At 49.3% G+C, this 20,589-nt stretch overlaps 1 protein-coding gene across 2 annotated transcripts in view; it reads right to left on the bottom strand.

The window, feature by feature from the left end:
• The window catches only part of Glipr2 (GLI pathogenesis-related 2), a 31,854-nt gene extending 11,305 nt beyond the window's left edge, over positions 1-20,549 (bottom strand). The window contains exons 1-2 of one of the 2 annotated variants that reach the window (XM_006238140.5): positions 20,387-20,549; positions 17,588-17,712 (exon numbers count right to left, since the gene is read on the bottom strand). In XM_006238140.5, the coding sequence (XP_006238202.1) occupies positions 17,588-17,648 (61 nt within the window). In that variant the 5' untranslated portion in view covers positions 17,649-17,712; positions 20,387-20,549. 2 annotated transcript variants of the gene reach the window in all.
• Positions 20,550-20,589: the final 40 nt, after the last annotated feature.

Below are 20,589 nucleotides of genomic sequence, written 5' to 3'. Positions count from 1 at the left end.
CACACGACGAGGACAGAACGGGGATGGCCTTGAAAAGCAGACTAACAATGGCGTGAGAGGAGCCTAAAGCCAGTGGCCAGGGTAAGATCACACACCATGAACACGGAATCTAGGAATCCAGCCCCCTCTGGAGACAGGGCAGGTCTATGAGTGAGCTCCAGACTGGCCCGTCCGCCAGGAACCTGCCTCGGTCAGGGTGGGAAGCGTGTAGCTACAGTCATGAAGGAAGTGTTTAGGCCTAGCTGCAGGCAGGAGGAAGAAACAGAGGTCGTGGTTGCTGATCACAGTGTCCTAGGACTTTCTGACAAATTACAGAGGAGGCAGGTCGCCCTTGGGGGCTGTAAGGCCCAGCAAGGCTGTGTAGGAGATCCAATCTCAGGAACGTGTGGTGGGGGAGGGCTGAAAGGGGCTACAAATCTATTTCTGAGGTTTGGGGTAACAGGTGGGGACATGAACAGAAGGCAACATGGTAACATTGCAGACGGTGGAGCCACAACCAGAAATCCTCAGGTCCTGGTGGCCAGAGAAGGTCCACGCCCTTGTGAGACAAAGGACAGAGGTCAGGTATCCTGAGGTGGGAGGAAACAGGCGGTGTTTAATAAGTATAGAGTTTGCAGGCTGGAGGAATGGCTCAGTGGTTAAGAGCACTGACTGCTCTTCCAGAGGTCCTGAGTTCAAATCCCAGCAACCACATGGTGGCTTACAACCATCTGTAATGAGATCTGATGCCCTCTTCTGGTGTGTCTGAAGACAGCTACAGTGTACTTATATATAATAAATAAATCTTTAAAAAAAAAAAAAGTATAGAGTTTGCAAAGTGAAAAGATCCCAGGGCTGCCTCACGGGCAGCTCGACGCCATCTGACACAAGGCAGGCACACGTAGAGCATCTGAGGGTGGGTTTCCGGTCTGGCATGCTGATGTGGACGGGGGACATCAAATCACGGTCTTTCAAAAACCATGGGGAGCAGGGGGCAATGGGAACGAGGGCCACTCCTGCACGCAAGTCACAAGTCTGGGTCGCTCAGAGTGAGCTAAGGAGCCAGCAGGATGATGTGGTAACCAGAACCGCAGGCCCCTAGGCCAAGGGTGCTCCACCCTGCCTTGCACAAGAGGCAGAGAGGAGAGAGTCAGAGTGCTGCAGAGGTCGGACGTGGGGTCCTGTGAGAGTGCGCACGCACTCGGCTCTCTATCCTGGAGATGAGACTGGGGGACACACTCGGGTGGGGGTGCTCTGGTGAATGCTAGGATCCTACAGGACAAAGCTGGAGCCAGCGGGTGGAAAGGGTGCAGTGACAGTTTAGTTCCTGGAGCCCTGAGGGAACAGGCTGGGGCTGTGGCAGCCCTGAGAAGTGAGGGTCCACCCCATCTTCAGGACTCCGTGATGGCCATCCCTGTCCCCAGAACACCAAGACGATAATGGGAGAGCAGAGAAAGGTGACAGCATGGCCACACTGAGGTCTGGGTTTAAATGACAGGCAAGGTGTGTATCAGGAAGCGGTTCTGCCCAAGGTTGGCCCACATGTCAGCTTTTTTCAAGTTGTCAGGACTATGAAGCCTCTTCCTGGAAGGCAAGTCACTCCCCCTGGCTGGCACGGGGCCTGCAACCTGTTCTTTCCCCCAGCATGAGACTCCTGGAACGTTCTAGTTCCTTGGGTCCACTGTCCCAGTAGTCTGATATCTGAAGTCTGTGTCTCTCTTTAGGAAATAACATGCTTTGGCCACCGTGGCCTGCCAGGAAGGGAGTCTCCATCCCTTGTAAAGAACCTAACACTTCCAGGGGTTTCCCCACCATTCAGTAAATAGGCAGGGCAATAAAACAGGGGCTGAGTGAGCCACAGAGTCACAATGAGGTACCCTGTCTCAGTGACAATCACAGTCAGGGCCATCCAGAACTTCCACTTGCCATGTCTCAGGCAGACCAGGGAAGGTCTGATGGGACACTGTGAGAGACATGGTGACACACACGTCATGAGAGCTCCCTGGATCAGAGGCAAGAGGAGGAGACGGCCAGGGGTGCAGAAAGGGCCAAGCTATTAGGGACCCGGGAGAAAGGGAGCCACTTTAAAGTGGCTTGGGTGTTGGGGTCAGTCTGTACTGGACCAGTTGTGCTGTGGGTCCTGCAGGCTCTTCCGCAGAGACATATAAGGTCTTTAAAAACTAGGGCAGTGTACTCCCAGATTGGGGGATGTTCCAAGGGACAAAAGTGAAAGTTCCTGAACTAACACAAGATCAGTGCCAAAAGTTCCCTCATCTAGGGCCTCTTCGGGGCATCATGAAGTCTCTCCAGAGAGGAGGGCTCTCTTGAGTCCTTTAGCTGAAAGCCAGAGGTTCCTCCAGCCACTGAGGGTTCTCTGAGGAGTCCCCTCCCAGTCTGAGCAGGAGAAGAGCCCTAAGAGGCAAATTATCACTGGTGACCACACCCAGCCAGGCACACCCTGCTTCTATAGAAAAACCCAAGAACACAGATAGAGTCAAAGTAAAACCTCCCGCCCACAGGCAGAGAGGGCCCTCAGTGTCCCACAGTGGGGGAAGGGCAGGGATCCACATTTAATTTTGCTGAGGAGCCCAAAGGAAGAAGAGGCAAACCCATCCTCCCCGGGGTTTCTGCTTTCTCCAGCTTGTCTCCCACTGAGCCTTGGAGATCTCACTAAGAGCTCACCACCTCTTGGAGCATTCTTCCACTGCCCACCTCCATGACTAGACTAGAAAGAATGTGTTTTTCGAGGAAGGGAACTTGCCCGGATTTCCACTGCTGGTCCATGGGTACCATCAGGAGGGATCTGAAGCAAGGCCCTGTTCTGCAGTTTGGCCATAGCCCATGGGTCACCAAACGGAGTGGTGGGGATGTTACCTAGGTAATACTCAGGCTTCAGGGGGACAACTGAAGCCAGCAATAGGAGAAAGGATGGCACACTGACAACTGTCTCCAGTCTCTCACAGGGGAAGGAAGGGGAGAAACAAATACATTTCTGAGTCCCCTGCTTGAGAGGCCTCCACCATCCTGGGGCAGCAGGAGACTGTGGAGGCTGCATAGAACCAAGGGAGACAACAGGACAGCTGCAAAACCAGATATTCTGGGTGGGGCCACTCCGGGTCCCTTAAGATCTTTTAGGGGCCAGAGGAAAGTGAAGGAATTCTGAGGTCTGTCCTCAGCCCCCACACCCATGCTTTTAGCAAACACATCTTCCCTCAGCAACTCCTCCCAAAGATGTGAATACGTCCCTCTATCCTCTGGACAAGAGGCTGAAAAGCAAATTGTTCTGGAAAGAACTGGTTTTGCATCTTCATCAAGAGTGGGAAGCGGATAACTGGAGGGAAAACAATTTTTTAAGGTACCTTTGAGTTCTTCCAAGCCTGGAAATTCACTAAGTGAGTGAATGGACAAATAAGTTCTTCACACCAGGTACACAGACAGTACCAGGAGTAGATCTTTGTCCTTGTTTCCCATGGAGAAGTCGCATCTGGGGCAGCGTATGAATTGCGTCAGGTCGCTCAGACCTAGCGGGCTGGGTTAAAGCCAGAGGCAAGCACATCCCTCACCTCCCCGTTTCCTGCCCTCACTCTGTCCCCTTGCTACTTCACATCCAACATCCCCTCCTGATGTGGAGAACAAGCATCCAAGAATTTCTTAGTGGCCTGTGGGCCAGGAATCCATTTCTCAGAGTGATGGCCTTCTCCAAGCAGACCAGTTTGAAAGGTGACGGCATACACACAGTCCTTGAATGACTGAAGCTGCCATGTTCAGGTGCCAGTCCCGCCCATGGCATAAAGACAGTCTACAGTCATGGCTTGCAACCTTCCTAATGCTGTGATCTTTAATCCAGGTCCTCATGCTGCAGTGACCCCCAACCATAAAACTATTCTCGTTGTTACTCCATAACTGTAATTTTGCTACTGTTATGAACTGCAATGTATTGTGCTTTCCAATAATCTCAGACACCCCTGTGAAAAGACTGCTCCACCCCAAAGGGGTTGAGACCCACAGGTTGATAAGCACTGGTCTAGAGACAAGTCTCTGCCCCTGTGGACCCCAGATGCTCCTCTGTGCTCATGACAGCTGCAGTTTCAAGATGGCCTCAAAGCAGGGAAACCCTTCGAATGGTGGGAGGGTGGGGGGAAGAAAAATAATGAATGTTTGAACTGGAGTTGCTGGGGTTGCCCTGGTCTACATGGCCTCCCCCTGCATAGGTCCCAAGCGCCCACCTGGTAGAAAATTCCTGGCCTTCTGCTCTCATAGTCTCTGGTATTAAGAGTCCAGTGTCTGGAACACCAAGATTCTTAGAGACGATTAGAGGGGTGTGTGTGTGTGTGTGTGTGTGTGTGTGTGTGTGTGTGTGTGTGTGTGTATCTCCACCAGCCAGAGTCCATTTGGGAAGGAGACTGGGGTGAGGGCATGTGGTTCGTGTGCTGTGGAAGCATAGGGTTTGGAAGTAAAAAAGCTAGGCTCTACGCACGCGCGCGCGCACGCACACACACACACACACACACACACACACACACACACACACACTTACTGGTCCAGACATTATATAATGACTTGACAGTAATGGCCTTGTGTGCTATTAAAAAAGGTTAGTAATGCAAGATACCTCACTCTCTGCCTTTCATACAGCAGGAGGCTACATATTTGAGGCAAAAAGCTACCTCATTCTTAGGTCCCAGCACACCTGTGCACACTGAAGCCCAGGGCTGTGAGCAGGACCTTGAGATCTTCCAACACTGGCCCAAGTTCTCTGTGTTTGAGCCTCAGCAATTGTATGAGGGCATCACAGGGTCACTCATGGCCACCATGAAGGTCTAGGAGTATAACTGAGGTTTGGATGTAAAAACTGAGTGACATCTGTTCTGTGAGGCTAAACTCCTAGGGACTGATTCCCTAGATTTGTCTTTAGGGGACCACATAGAACTCCTGTGTCAATGAGTCTATCTCTGACATCCACCTCCCTGAAGCTTCCATTGGTTGCCTGGGTTTTCAGGGTTGGGTTTGTATACAAGGTTTACTGGGTCTGAGTTATCCAGCAAAGTCACTTTCTCTTTTGAGAGTTTAGAAAAGGCAGGCATGTGTGGCTGTACTAGCAAGTGAATGTGGGGGTCGTTAGGGGTGACACGGGACTCTGCCAGCTAGAACCTGCTTCTTGCCATCAGCTCCCTCTTTCCTTCTCAGGAACCCGCATCAGCACCATTTGCAGCAGACTCATGCCTCTGACCTCCCCTTTTATTTCTTGCAAATTGTCACCATGTGCAAATCCATCCCTCTTCCCCGATGGCTCCCATCCTTGTCCTAGAGCCCAGCTTCCTAAACTGAGGGGAAAGACCCTGTGTGGACACATCACCGAATAAGGAGGTGGTGAAAATTTTGCCAACATTAAAAGATTTCTGAGTGCACAACTCCCAGAACTTGATTTGCAAGCAAGCGTGAGCACGGAGCTGAGGTACTTCTGATAGCTCGAGGCCAGGCTGTGTGGGCGGCTCTCTCCAGCCTTAGCTCTGAATGAGGTTCAGATGAGGGCTGCCCACTGCACGTCTTTACACCAGGCACCTCTTGAAGTAGCTCGTTTGTTATGCATGTCCATGTTTTATTGCACACATGAAGGGCTACGCTCTTATCGAAACACAATGGTTTAACACTGTGAAAACACTGAAAACACTTTTGTCATTTTACAGTCAAATTAGTGTAGCTTTGGATTCTGTCTTATTAGAACGCTGTTTCTTCTCCTTTCTCTTCCTCCTCCTCTTCCTCCTCTTCCTCTTCCTCCTCCTCTTCCTCTTCTTCCTCTTCCTCCTCCTCTTCTTCTTCTTCCTCTTCCTCTTCCTCTTCCTCTTCCTCCCCCTCTTTCTCCCCCCTCCTCTTCTTCCTCCTCCTCTTCTTCCTCTTTCTCCCCCTCCTCATCTTCCTCTCCCTCCTCCTCCTCTTCTCCCTCCTCCTCTTCTTCATTCTCTTCCTCCTCTCCCTCCTCCTCTTCTCCCTCCTCTTCATTCTCTTCCTCCTCTTCCTCTTCCTCCTCTCCCTCCTCCTCTTCCTCTTTCTCATCTTCCTCCTCTTCCTCCTCCTCTTCCTCCTCCTCTTCTTCTTTACATTTTTTCAGGATGTATATGAGCATCCTGGTCTATGTTCAGAGGTCAGAGGACAACTTGTGGGAGTTGATTCCCTCCCTCTACCAAGCAGGTCAATTTCAAGCCTTCAGTCTTGGTGGCAAGCATCTTTACCCACTGACCCATCTTGCTGGCACTAGAATGCTTGATTTTAAAAATTGCTGTTGAGTTACTCACTGGAGAGCAATAAAAGGCCACCGAAGACCTAAGGATGTAGGTCAGTGGTAGAATACTTCCTTGTTCAATCTACAGCACCACAGACAAACAGTGACTGGCTTTCGGCTTGAGTTAGGACAGAAATTCCAACGACAGCCTCCCTATGGTAGCACATGCCTTTAATCCCAGCACTCAGGAGGCTGAGGCAGATGGATCTCTGTGAGTTTGTTGAGACCAGCCTAGCCTATACAGCCAAGGCTACATAGTAAGAGTCTCAAATGTGTGTGTGTGTGTGTGTGTGTGTGTGTGTGTGTGTGTGTCTGTCTGTCTGTCTGTCTGTCTGTCTTTTAAAATAAATTTCTTAGAGCAGGGGAAATGTCTTTTGAAAAATACTTGACATACAAGCATAAAGATTTACATTTGGATCCCAGTATTCCTATTTAAGAACAACATCTGAAAAACCCCAAACCAAACTCTAAAACTGGGCACAGCCACCATGCCTGTAATCCCAGAGCTAGGAAGGCAGAGAGGAAGATCCTGGGCCTCGGGGGGCTTGATGTCCAGTCAGTCCACCTGAATCAGCCAGCCCCAGGTTCAGAGAGTCCCTGTCTGAGAAGATTAAGGAGCGTGTGAGGAAGACACCCAGTGTCTGCCTCTGGCCTTCACTCCCCGGAGCACACAGAACACAATAATGAAACGAATTCCCGTATGAATTGTTATCAGTCAATATTTGATTTGTAGGGCTGTGTGAAGCCCGCACACCTGGAGTTGTATAACGATCCGTTGGGCGGGGCTACTACAAACAGACACCGGTTAAGAAGCAAGGCCCTAGGTATTTGCAGTATTGTCATCTGTGGGGAGGCAGTCTCTCCACTCTCTCCCTCTACTCTCTCCCTTCTGATCCTCCTCTCTGCCACACACTGGTCCTACCATGTTCCGTGGCACCCTCTGTCTCAGAACTTCCCCAAACCCTCTAAACCTGATCAGGCTCCTTTGATGAGCCTCTAGATGAGGCCTCTCTCCTGTGCTTCCTGCTTCCTGCGCCCTCCTTCACTTGCACACCTTGGGTCATTTCCTACCTCTTCCTGGGTCTCTTCCCCATTCAGTTTCATTTACTCATTTCACAACTCAAATGAACATTCCTAAAGGTCAGGCTGTCCCTCCACCTCACCAGGTCCACAGCTTGGAAGAGAGGACCGACGGCAAGAGGGAGGGGACAGAGAGAGAGATGGGGGGTGCAGCAGCAGGAAGGCAGCCCATGTGCAGTTCTAGAAAATTGTGTCTTAGAGCAGGAGCTGTGAACAATCAATGGAAACAATCAATATGTATCTTTAGAGTGGGGTGGGGCAGGGAGGGGCCTGCTTTTAATCCTAGCACCAGAGAGGCAGAGACAAGTGATTCCTTCTGTGAGTTTGAGACGGGTTTGTTCTATCTAGGGAGTTTCAGGGTAGACAGAGGTATATAGTGAGAACATGTCTTAAAGTGATAACAGTAACAATAAATATTAATCAAATGAAAAGCAGCTTTAGAGAAAACCTGGGCTGACCCATGGGTCCGGAGACAAAGGAGTTAAGTTTCAAGTAGAAAAAAAAAAGTTTCAAATAGAGATCGTATGGGACACCGTCTTTGTACAGGTGGGTAAACTGAGGCATGAAGGAAGAAAAAAAAATACTTAGTATCACATAGCAAATGATCAATAGGTCCAGGCAGGCATGTCACTAAAGTTGGAAGAAAAACAGTTTAGGACCAGGTCGGGGAAGACCACACTTCCCGTGCATCTAGGGCAGGACAGCGGACCTCATCTGAGGCTGACAGCTCATTGACTCCCTAATGTGGTTGTCAACTTGTGGGCCGCTTGCGTTGCACACCACATACATTTATATTATGATTCGTAACTATTGAAATTACAGTTATGAAGTATCGACTATGTGACTTTATGGTGGGGGTGGGGGGTCACCAGAACATGAGGAACTGAATTAAAGGGTTGCAGCATTAGCAGAGTTGAGAACCACTGCTTTAGAGACTCCCACGAGGCAGGAATGATGTCCTAATAAATAGGAAACCTTGATGCCCACGAGGGAGAGGTCTGAAGTATGAAGATCTATTGCCCACCTGTCCCTAGTCTATGCAGGAGTGACAACAAATGTTACAGGGTGTGGGCTGTCCCTCAGAAGGAGGAGGGAGAGATTGGGGATGGAATCCCCTTCACAGGAGTTGTGCACAGAAGGATGGGGACGGTTTTAGGCTGGATGGTGGGAGTGGTGAAGACTGGCCCGGGACACTGAGGGGAAGGGACCTGAGTGCCTGCCAGCCAGCGCAGCTGTGTGGCAGAAGGGGGTGCTGCCAGTAACCAGAGGGACTGACAATGGGGTGGAAGGTGGCAAGCAGGGAGCGACAGGAAAACTGCTCTTCAGAAACTTAAACTTTACAGTCACAGTAGTGAGGACGGGCGGCAGCAGGGCAGAGATCACAGCGGGAGCGGCTCTGCACAGCACCCAACCTGGCACAGAGGGGACTCAGGAACCAGAAAGATTCTCAGAGCTGCCTGTAGTTGGGTAGAACCAGACTAGTCACGGTTTGGTGACTTTTTCCCACTGTAACTTTGTCCTCCTCTGGAACAAAGCATAGCCACGCCTTGGCAGACTCAGCCATCCCCACCAGCGCTTGAAAACCCTCACTGACGCAATCCCTGGCTCGCAGCCAGCGGGACCCCCCATTTCATACCCTACTTTCTTTCTCTCCTAGCTGGTGTTCTTACCGCTACCTCCACCCCCAGGCTGAGCCAGCAACAGTCCGGCTGCTCCTTGGAGCGCTTTGCAAAGCACGCGGAGTCTCCATCCCGCACCAAGGGGTCCCGCATTGCAGCGAGAGTGACAAGGACCTTCCAGGGGCTCCCAGGGGCTCATGCCCCAGGTGGGGCAGGGTGACGGCGAGGGTCCAGGCGCCATCCCCGCACCCCGGCGGGCCGTACCGGTGGTTTACCTGATTTGCCCATGGCCTGCTGTGTGCGCTCCTCGGCTCCGCTGTGGCTCCGCTGCGCTGCGCAGGGTAGCGGGTCTCAGCAGCTGGCCGGGGCCTGGAGGGGCAGGGGCAGCCACAGCCACTCCCCTGGCGCCGCCCGGCCCCGCCTTATAAGGCAAAGGCTGCTGCAGGCGGAGGCGCGCGAGTCACCCCTAGAATTCATTTGGCCCGGTGGGATTCCGCCGCTGGCTAGGGCGGTCCAGATGTGAACACGAACTCTGGTTCTGAGCCGCTTCTCCCAGAGCTGAAAGTGCGCGCGCAAGACCTAGGGAAGTCCGCGCCTTCCCCGTAGTTCCCCACGGTTCCTGCGCGACAGACGGGTCAACAAGACTGCTGTGCTCACTTGGCCTGGTGAGGTACGGTTCCCTCTGGCGCCACCAGGGGTCGGTACCCTCCCAGACTCAGTCTTCTGCAACACCCCCTCCCACAACCCCCCACCCCGTCTCCCAGCTCCCCAGTGTTCTGTTTCCCTTTCCGAGTGACACCACACTCCAAACGCAGCTTCTTTGGACCCCCTCCCGCTATGCGCCCCCAGGTTGTAATTGAACACTCCCCAGCCCTCCAGCTCCAGCCGTCCCAGGGTGGTGCCCACTGCCCAACTTGGATCTATCCTCTTGACCCCCACTGCCTTTGAGACCAACCCAAATTCCCCACCCGAGTTTGGATTCAGCACCCCTACACGTTGGCATCGTCTAAACCGAGTCCCCCTGGCTAATTCAAAACACATTTTTCTCACCATAAAAAGTTTAATGGGGGGCTGGAGAGATGGCTCAGTGGTTAAGAGCACCGACTGCTCTTCCAGAGATCCTGAGTTCAATTCCCAGCAACCACATGGTGGCTCACAACCATCTGTAAAGAGATCCGATGCCCTCTTCTGGTGTGTCTGAAGACAGCTGCAGTGTACTTATATATAATAAATGAATAAATCTTAAAAAAAAAGTTTAATGGGTCACAGGTTACGAGGACACTTTGCCCCCCTCACCCAGAGTATTATAAATATATTAAAAATACATTTACTTGGGCCAGACATGGTGGCACATGCCTTTATTCTTAGCACTTGGGAAATAGAAGCAAACAGATTTTTGTGAGCTAAGATTAGCCTGGTCTACATAGTGAGGCTTTATCTTTACACTTGGGGTGTGTGTGTGTGTCTGTGTGTGTTCTCAGTGTGGGGTGTGGGGGGCATGTCTGGGTGTTTGATTACCATGTCGTTTTAGAGGGCAATTTGTGGGAATCTGTTCCTTCTTCCAGCCAATGTGAATCTTGGCCTTTATCTGATAAGCTGACTCTCTTATCACTTTTATTTTATTTTATTTTATTTATTTATTTATTTATTTATTTATTTATTTATTTATTTTTTTTTTTGGTTCTTTTCTTCGGAGCTGGGGACCGAACCCAGGGCCTTGCGCTTCCTAGGCAAGCGCTCTACCACTGAGCTAAATCCCCAACCCCTTATTTTATTTCTTTACTTTACTTTTTGAGTTGGCTGGTCTGGGGCTCCCTAGATCTAGAGGATGATTTTAAAGTTCTGATCTTTCTGCTTCTCCCTCCGTAGTGCTGTGACGCAGATGTCCCCAGCTGTACATAGTCTATGACTCTCAATATATTTTGTTTCCAGGTTGTTTGTCAGACAAGTGTCCACGTTCAGCCCATTCTAGGTGAGGTCTGTACCACCACACCTGGCCGGAACCTGCAGTATGGAGTGCAGATGTATCCAGGAAGTTAGCACAGAGCTAAAGGCTGCCTCACCCCCCACTATTCCTATCCACCCCCCCCACCCCCCCACCCCTGTGGTCAGCAAATATACTTCCTAGCCTCCTAGCACTTCCAAATGGGAGGGAGTAGAGTGGATACTGGTGCCCATCTGACTTAAAGGAACTTTTAGTGCTGGGTAGGGATTCTGCCTCCCTGCATTCAATTCTCTGCTCCATTTTGCAGAGATCAAACGACCCGGGAGGGGTCCCTATCACACCTAGAATCTCTAGAAAGCTATTTCAGAGGAACCAGAACTGCAGGGCCATAAGGAAACAGCTGAGCTCAGAGAAGTCACCTACTGCGTGGGGAGGACAAGCATCAGTCGCACGTACACCGTGTTCAGCCGGAGACCCGGAAGGCTAAACAGCCTCTGGTCAGCACAGTCTATGGCGGTGCGCCCTGTGCTGTGAACCCGCCTTGCCGAGTAGACTTAAGTGCTGGTAAACCTGATTCCTACTAAGGGCAACTGGGTGACTGGAACCTAAGAAGCTCATGCCTTAGCCAGCAGAGACAAGAGACAAGTCCTATCAAACATCAGACACCAAGAAGAGAGGTTAACCCAATTTCTGTTTTGTTACCTAGCCTGGGCTCACTTCAAACTAGCCATGTAGCCGAGGATGGCTTTGGACTCCTTATTCTCCTGACTCCAGCTCCTAATCAATTTAATCAATTTTTGTTGGATTTGTCTCATTTAAGAACTTTGAGCCTTGGGGTGTAACTCAGCCCCACTGTCACTTGGGGTGACTATACTCAGCCTAGGGATGTTTTGCCCCCCACCATCACTAAGCAAACAGGACTTGCCATTGTCTGGTGAAGCTTGCCCATTCTGCCTCTTGTACTGGATCCTGCGGTTCTCTCTGCCGCTCCCTCGCTGTTTGATTAGTGTGGTTATCCTGTTACTCCAGTTATGTCATTTTTGCTCTACATCTTCTTCTCTGTGAACGGTGGCTGCAATGACCTCCCTGCCAGCACGGACTTGCTGTGAGGCTCTCCCGGACTCTCAAGAGAAGAGCAAACGGCAGACTGGTGAGCTGCACCCATTCCTCTTGTGGGTGCAATGCCCAGGATGCTGGAACAACGGCAGGTGTCTGATGTTTGATAGGACTTGTCTCTTGTCTCTTGTCAGCCTTGTGTGTTGGCTGCTCCACTGTGTCCCCTGTCCACAGGCAGGAAAGCAAGGCTGACAGATCGATGGAGCACACGGACCAAGATGAAGGGGAGATAGCCCCACCCACAGTACAAGGAAAGGGAGATGGAATCAACGGGTCACACCGGGAAGAAGGAAGCGGTCTATGATGGTCCCCATCTTAGGGTCCTTACGTGAGGTTTAGGTTTGAATAGAGGCAAAGGTGTGTTTAACTAAGCACCCAGTACCAACATCTCAGTCCCAGTCCCTTGCGGGATCTTCTGACAAGTCTTCCCCCAACCCCAGACAAGTTGCCCCGCCCGCTCTGGTTCAGCATCGGAATTGGCTGCTGTTCTATTGTTGTGAGATTACACGTGATCACGGTGGCCTCTAAGAGAAAACATTTAACTGAGTTTACAGTGCCAGAGGTTTAGAGTCCACGAGGGCAGAGCCAAGGTATGGCGGCGGGACAGCTGAGACCTCATATCTCAAACTGTAAGTGGGGGACAGAGATTCTATCTGTCTGCTTCATATACTTTGAACCTTTTTATTTGAACATAAACATTTATGACTTTTATCATCCTGATAAACTGACGCCACCCACCCAGATCTCCTCTCTCTCTCTCTCTCTCTCTCTCTCTCTCTCTTTCTCTCTCTCTCTCTGTATTTCTTCCTGTGAATTATACTTTTTGACATCGGTCCAGTCATTCTAGCTTGGTTTGTTTGTTTGTTGTAGTTCTGAGATGAGCCTGGGACCTTGCAAGGCTCGGCAAGCTACCTCTGAGCTGAACTGTCTGTCCCCAGACCAAGTCATCTATTTTTTGATCTTTTAACTTTTTCCCTCTTCCAATAAGTTCAGAAGACTATTACTGTATAAGCAAAACAAACAAAAACAAAACAAAACAAAAAGCCCCAAAACTTACTTTTATGGTTTGTAACAAAAGAGGGCATCAGATCCCATTACAGATGGCTGTGAGCCACCATGTGGTCGCTGGGAATTGAACTCAGGACCTCTGGAAGAGCAGTCAGTGCTCTTAACCGCTGAGCCATCTCTCCACCCCACCCCAGCCCACCGAAGACAGAATACTCGATAAGAAACAACTTAGGTCTTTGAAGAAGGGCTTGTCCTTTTAAGTTTGAGGGTTGCAGACTCCTAGGAAGATGTGGATCAAGCACAGTGAGGAGGCAGAGTGTGCAGGGCATGGGACATGACATACACCTTAAGGCACACCCACAGGGACCCACTTCCTCCAGCAAGGATCTACAGCCCTCCAGAAGAGCACCACCAGCGGGAGACCGCGTGTTCAGATCCCTATACAGGACAGTCCACGCTCAAACCATTGCAACGGTTAAGGTATGTTGAGTTAGTTATGAAGCATGTAAGAAAAAAAATCCACACAGAGGCAAAAGGATTGCTACTTGCTTTACTGCGAAATTATTTGTACTACGGCTGGATGGTGGAGGGGCTCTGCCTTTAATCCCAGCAGAGGTGGAGGCCAGCCTTGCTTAAAAAGTGAGTTCCAGGATAGCCAGAGCTATACAAAGAAATCCTGTCTAAAACAATAACCAAACCAACCAACCAAAAACAAAACATAAATAAATAAATAAATAAATAAATAAATAAATAAATACATCATACTAAGTCCCCTATCCCTTGTAACTTAATGTTTTGCAAAATGAACTCCATGCTGGTCATAGCTAGGTGTAATGTCAAACGTCTTTAATTCCCAGCCTACCGAGGTAGAGGTGTGCTGATCTCTATGAGTTAAAGGCCAGCCTGGTCTACGTAAGTGAATTCCAGGACAATCAAGACAACATAGCGAAGCCCTGTCTCAAAAAACAAACAAAAAAATACAAACAACCAAAAAAAAAAAAAAGCCCCAGAAAAACAACACAAAACAACAAACGAGAGGACTCTAGAACGATCTAAGAACTGAGAGGAGTGAGTTGACTGAGTTTCCTCCTCTGTGAAGAGGTGGTCACGCTCCTCTGTGGCCAAAATTCCTGAGAAGCAGTGTACAGAGGGGAACTATATTATGGTTCACTGTGGGTGGAGAGGCCAGCAGGGCAGTGGACAGGAGCAGGAAGGGGCTGGGAAGTTCCAAAGGTCACGTGCCCAGTGCCCTTCTCTACTCAGTGCAGGCACCCAGTGGCCTGCCGGCCTTCTCTACTCATGTTCCACTTCTGGTTGTCCACTCAAATGAAAACCTCGTGTGTGCACGTGTGTGCCTGCACCTGTGCGTGCGTGAGTGTGCCTGCATATGTGTGTGTGTGTGTGTGTGTGTGTGTGTGCTTGTGCATGTGTGTGCATGTTGGGAAGTGCGTGCATCACTCCTTGTTAAAGTTTGAAGGTCAGGAGACAACCTTGCTGAAGTTGGTTTTTTCCTACCATGGGGACTCTGACTGAACTCAAATCAAGCTTCACAAGTACCGTCCCCTACTGGGCTGTCTGCGGCCTCCCCCAGCCATCATTTTTTTAAAAAGATTTATTTATTTGTTATGTATGTGAATACACTGTAGCTGTCTTCAGACACACCAGAAGAGGGCATCAGATCCCATGACAGATGGTTGTGAGCTACCATGGGGTTTCTGGGAATTGAACTCAGGTCCTTTGGAAGAGCAGTCAGTGCTCTTAACTGCTGAGCCATCTCTCCAGCCCAGCCATCATTTTTAATTGAAAGTTTTAAATCACACTGGAAAAAAAAATCCTCTTAGAACACTGAAATGCAAAATTAGAAGATATTTACAAATGGATAATGACTGGACAGTGGGTATTTTTGAGTGTGGGTTGAAGTTGGTTTTGCTGTGACCAAATTGGAGCTCGGATCTACTGTGACTCTGAATCACTGCCTACTGTGACTCTGACCCACGTGCTGGGGCCTCACCGTGTTCTTTACCTTCACCTCTTCTGTAGAAGGGATATAGTGATACTTGGAGCGCTCTCTCTCTCTCTCTCTCTCTCTCTCTCTCTCTCTCTCTCTCCCCTTCCCTCCCTTCCTTTTTTTAAAGACAGGGCTTCTCTGTGTAACCCTGGCTGTCCTGGAACTCACTCTGTAGACCGGGCTGGCCTCACACTCAGACTCACCTGTCTCTGCCTCCTGAGGGCTGCAATCAAAGGTGTGCGGCACCACCAGGCCTGGATACTTGGAGCCATTTCTTAACATTCCATAAAGTACAGTTGCAGAGTTCTTACCACACCTGCAACCTCACACCCCCAAGGCTGAGGCAGGAAAATTCAAGTTCAAACCCGCCTGATGGACATGGGGTGATTCTGTCTCAAACCAAAGAAACAGAACCAACCATCCAACCATCCAACCATCCAACCATCCATCCAACCAACCATCCAATCAACCAACCAACCAACCATCCAATCAACCATCCAACCAACCAACCATCCAACCAACCATCTATCCAACCAACCATCTATCCAACCAACCATCCAACCAACCAACCAACCAACCAACCAACCATCCATCCAACCAACCATCCATCCAACCAACCAACCATCCAACCAACCAACCATCCAACCAACCATCCATCCAACCAACCATCCAACCAACCAACCAACCAACCATCCAACCATCCAACCAACCATCCATCCAACCAACCATCCAACCAACCAACCAACTATCCAACCATCCAACCAACCATCCATCCAACCAACCAACCAACCAACCATCCAACCATCCATCCAACCAGTCAACCATCCATCCATCCAACCAACCAACCATCCAACCAATCATCCATCCAACCAACCAACCATCCAACCAACCAACCATCCAACCAACCATCCATCCAACCAACCATCCAACCAACCAACCAACCATCCAACCAACCATCCATCCAACCAACCATCCAACCAACCAACCAACCATCCAACCATCCAACCAACCATCCATCCAACCAACCAACCAACCAACCATCCAACCATCCATCCAACCAGTCAACCATCCATCCATCCAACCAGTCAACCATCCAACCATCCATCCAACTAACCAACCAACCATCCAACCATCCAACCATCCATCCAACCAGTCAACCATCCATCCATCCATCCATCCATCCAACCAACCATCCAACCATCCATCCAACCAACCAACCAACCATCCAACCAATCATCCATCCAACCAACCAACCAACCAACCATCCAACCAATCATCCATCCAACCAACCAACCATCCAACCATCCATCCAACCAGTCAACCATCCATCCATCCATCATCCATCCATCCATCCATCCATCCATCCAACCAACCATCCAACCATCCATCCAACCAACCAACCAACCATCCAACCAACCAACACGATGACAGAGTTCCTGAGCCGGACAGTCTCAGGGGTGTCCATCAAGTCAAGGCTTTGCTTCTTGAGGCTCAAATGTCTTTGTAGGGAGGAAACCTGAATCTTCTGCTTATATTGGCATTGCGGATGACATTCAAGGAAATGCAGTCACGTCTACTTCAGTTCCTTTGGGGAAAACGTTCCAGCAACTCAGAATCTCTCCTTGACATTGCGTCAGCTCCTCCAGACCCAAGTTCTTGAGTAGGAGCCTGAGTTGATGGAACCTGGGTCCTGCCTCCAAATCAGAACTGGAAAGAGGACAGGACATACCTCCCTGCCGTTACTGTCATGTCAGACTTCAGCTGTGGTTACACGGACTCTCCCACTTGCTAGGCAGTCTAATCCATTGACAGCCACCACCCCCTTCTTGTCTTTTTCTTTGTATTTCTTCCATTGTGATTTTGGCTTTTAAGAGACACATACCTCACACACATCACACATATACATACAGAACACACACATCTATACACACATCCCATACACATACACAAAGCACACATACCATACACATAGAACACACACATACATCATACACGCATAACCCAGCATATTACACACACACACAAATCACACTTACTACACACACATACACACACCATGCACCCCATACACACCACGCATACAGAAAACACACAACACACACACATACCACGTACACACCCTACACACACCACGCACATTCACACATACAACCTCTCACACCACACACCCCATGCACATCACACACGCACAAAATACACACATACCCCACACACATACAGAACACACAGCACATACAAACCCTACAAATATCCCATGTGTGAGTTCGAGCACGACACACACACACACACACACACAATCCTGCACCACACATACATATGCAAAATATACACATCACATATGTACATATAAAACACATACCCTACACACATTACACACACATACCACAATACATCACGTACACAACACCTTCATCCCTACCACCAAGCTCACCACACACACACACACACACACACACACACACACACACACACACACACACACCAATATTCGCTGTAACAGACAAAAGGGTTGAAGGTGATGCTATTATGAAAATGGCAGAAAATTTCATTACCTTGCCACATTTCGTCACTGTTATTACTCTGATCGTTCTTGACAGATGAGGCCTTCATCATGCTGGGCAGGCTTGATATCACTCTTTATTATTGCTGGAAACCTGGGCTGTAACAAAAGCTGCACCTGGGGGGAAACATATGGAACAACTAATGTGAGTGTAAGCTTTGAGTGGACTCGAAAGGTCTTTGCTCTGCTTTTAACCAGCTGTGTAACCTCAGAGTCACAGCTTCCAACACCTGCCCGACAGGAAGTGGAGTTCAATTCCTGACTCTCACCAACTGCACTGGCTGGTTTTGTGTGTCAACTAGAGTTATCACAGAGAAAGGAGCCTCAGTTGAGGAAATGCCTCTATGAGATCTAGCTGTAAGACATTTTCTCAACTAGTGATCAAGTAGGGAGGACCCAGCCCCTTGTGTGTGGTGCTGTCCCTGGGCTGGTGGTTCTGGGTTCTATAAGAAAGCAAGCTGAGCAAGCCAGGGGAAGCAAGCCAGTAAGTAACATCCCTCCATGGCCTCTGCATCAGCTCCTGCTTCCTGACCTGCTTGAGTTCCAGTCCTGACTTCCTTTGGTGATGAACAGCAATGTGGAAGTGTAAGCTGAATAAACCCTTTCGTCCCCAACTTGCTTCTTGGTCATGATGTTTGTACAGGAGTAGAAACCCTGACTGAGATACCTACTTAGTACAGTTAAGGTCAAGTCTTCTTTTTAAAGGACATTGGTTTATATATTAAACTGGTATGTTAAATTTCTCAGGTTTTTAAACATCATTTGATTCGTACTTTTTGAAGGATAAGATAATGGATTAATTCCTTCCTTTCCCATTTTATCATAACTTGTTACTAGTTTAAAACTTTATTTTTTTTTATTTTTGAGAGTATTATCACATCATTTCTCCCTCCAAACCCTTCCACATACCTCTCCTTGCTCCTTGTTCTTTCAAATTCATGACATTTAAAAATAAACGTTTTATCAATTCTTTGTGAATCTCACTTTGGGAACCCCAATCCCACTCATCTCCCTGTCCCTGGATATCCACCCTTGCAATCTCCCTGCCAAAAGAAAACAAACAAACAAGCAAGCAAACAAAATCCATTCTTGCCATGGAAGCTGCAGAGTGACACAGTAGACCTTTTTGTCCATGCATCTTTACTTGAGTTATTGGTCTGGTTCAGGTCTCTGGCCTCTGCTACACCTTCAACACTGGGTCCTCACTGAGACTCCTCAGAAACCCTGTTGTTGCCCTGTGTTGTGGAGTTCCTGCAGCTTTGGATCTGGAGGCCTGGCCCCTTCACACACTCCGGCAGATCAGAGATGGGGTAGATGTGGGGTGGGCCAACTCAAAGCCCTGGCTCTGAGCCCGGAGGGTAGCTGAATTAGTCAGCCCACCAGCTCTCCCATGCTGCCCAGGCAAGTGTTAGGGCCACCTCTCCTGAGCCCATGGCCTCTTTTATTTCAGTGCTGTTATTATATGCAATTCAATGTATGTTATTATTCAATGCATGTTATTACATGCATATATTTGTGTATACACATATATTCCAAAATATGACCTGCTCAGTCTGTATAATGTTACATGTATGTATGTTTTCAAGGCTGATGATTTGGTTTGGGATAACCAATTGGTGTGCATCTCCCTGGGGAGGACCATTTTTCCTACTCTAAGCACTCCTTAGGTACCTAAGGTCAAGTTTTCTTGGAAAAAAAAACATTTCTTTCTCTCTCTCTCTCTCTCTCTCTCTCTCTCTGTCTCTGTCTCTCTCTCTGTCTCTGTCTCTCTGTGTGTGTGTGTGTGTGTGTGTGTGAGTGTACCACATGTGTGCAGGAGTTCACGGAGGTTAGAAGAGGGGGTTTTCGATCCCGGGATCTGAAGTTACAGATGGTTGTGAACTACTCTTTTGGTGCTGGGACCTAGACCTGGGCCTTCTGCGAGAGCTGAAAGTGCTCTAAACCTCCAAGCCATCTCTCTATGCCCCTAACGTAAAATCTTAATTTTATCAATTGTGTGGTATTAGAAATGCTGAGTACGAGAATCCCACGAGAGAATGAATTCATTTAGAATGTTCGGTGCTGTGCTTTGATGACAAGAATCCTTGGATAGCCTTGAGGAAATGGGTCAGGTCAGGAATCTTGATTCCTCTTCACCATCTGTCATGTGGCAGTTCTCCCAGTGGAAGGTGAGACACAAAACACAAGCTGTCCCATCTCAGGGGACAACCACACAGGGCCTCTGAGTGTCTTCCAGCTGGGGCAGAGTCTGGAGGAAAAAAGTGAGGCTGCTTAAATAGCCATGCTGTTGAATGCATTTCCGTGTGAGGCATGTGGAGTCTCCTACTTGGCTGGAGACAGACGTGCACACAGCAAAGTCAGAATGGAAAAAGAAATAGTGTTTTCATATTAAGACTCTAGAAAGCAGAAACTGCAGAGACAGACAGACAGAACCAGGTTCTGGAGTGAAGTAAGCGAGGTTTGTAGGCAAGGCACCGGCTCTGACATCTAACTTACCACACTGCAGAGTCTGTATTGCTTTTAACAGCAGCAGTACAGCCCCGGGACTAAGCCAGTTATGGCCCCTGCTCCCCTCAGCCAGTAACTAGTGTGGGAGCTTAGTCCTGCCGGCCAGAGAAACCAGGACGGATGTAGAGATGGTTCTGAGAAACAGTTCTTCCCCCTAGAAGCCTCTGCTGAGGGAAGGGGCTCCCTGTGGCTCTTGAGGCCTACCCCCATGCTAGAACACTGAAGGTTTGTGGACATGACTGCATTGTCCAAGCCATAGACAGAAGGCAGGTCCTTCTCATACCTCAGCCAACCTGTCTTCCTCCTGCAGAAGGCCTTTCCCCTGCATTCTCAGGTGTTCCCTGCTTGGGTAGGCTCCAGGGCACAGCAGTGCCCACTCAGCTTACGTCTCTGCCTGTGGATCTCAAGATCACTGCTGGGGTAGAGGTGCGGTGTTCCAGCAAGAGCTCCACTAGCTTGGTTGCTGGGAAGCCATTATGATCTGTG

This window comes from Rattus norvegicus, chromosome 5 (assembly GCF_036323735.1).
Source record: "Rattus norvegicus strain BN/NHsdMcwi chromosome 5, GRCr8, whole genome shotgun sequence".
NCBI lineage: Eukaryota > Metazoa > Chordata > Mammalia > Rodentia > Muridae > Rattus > Rattus norvegicus.
Note: the sequence above shows the minus strand (reverse complement) of the source record. Positions and strands in the feature narration are given on the sequence as shown.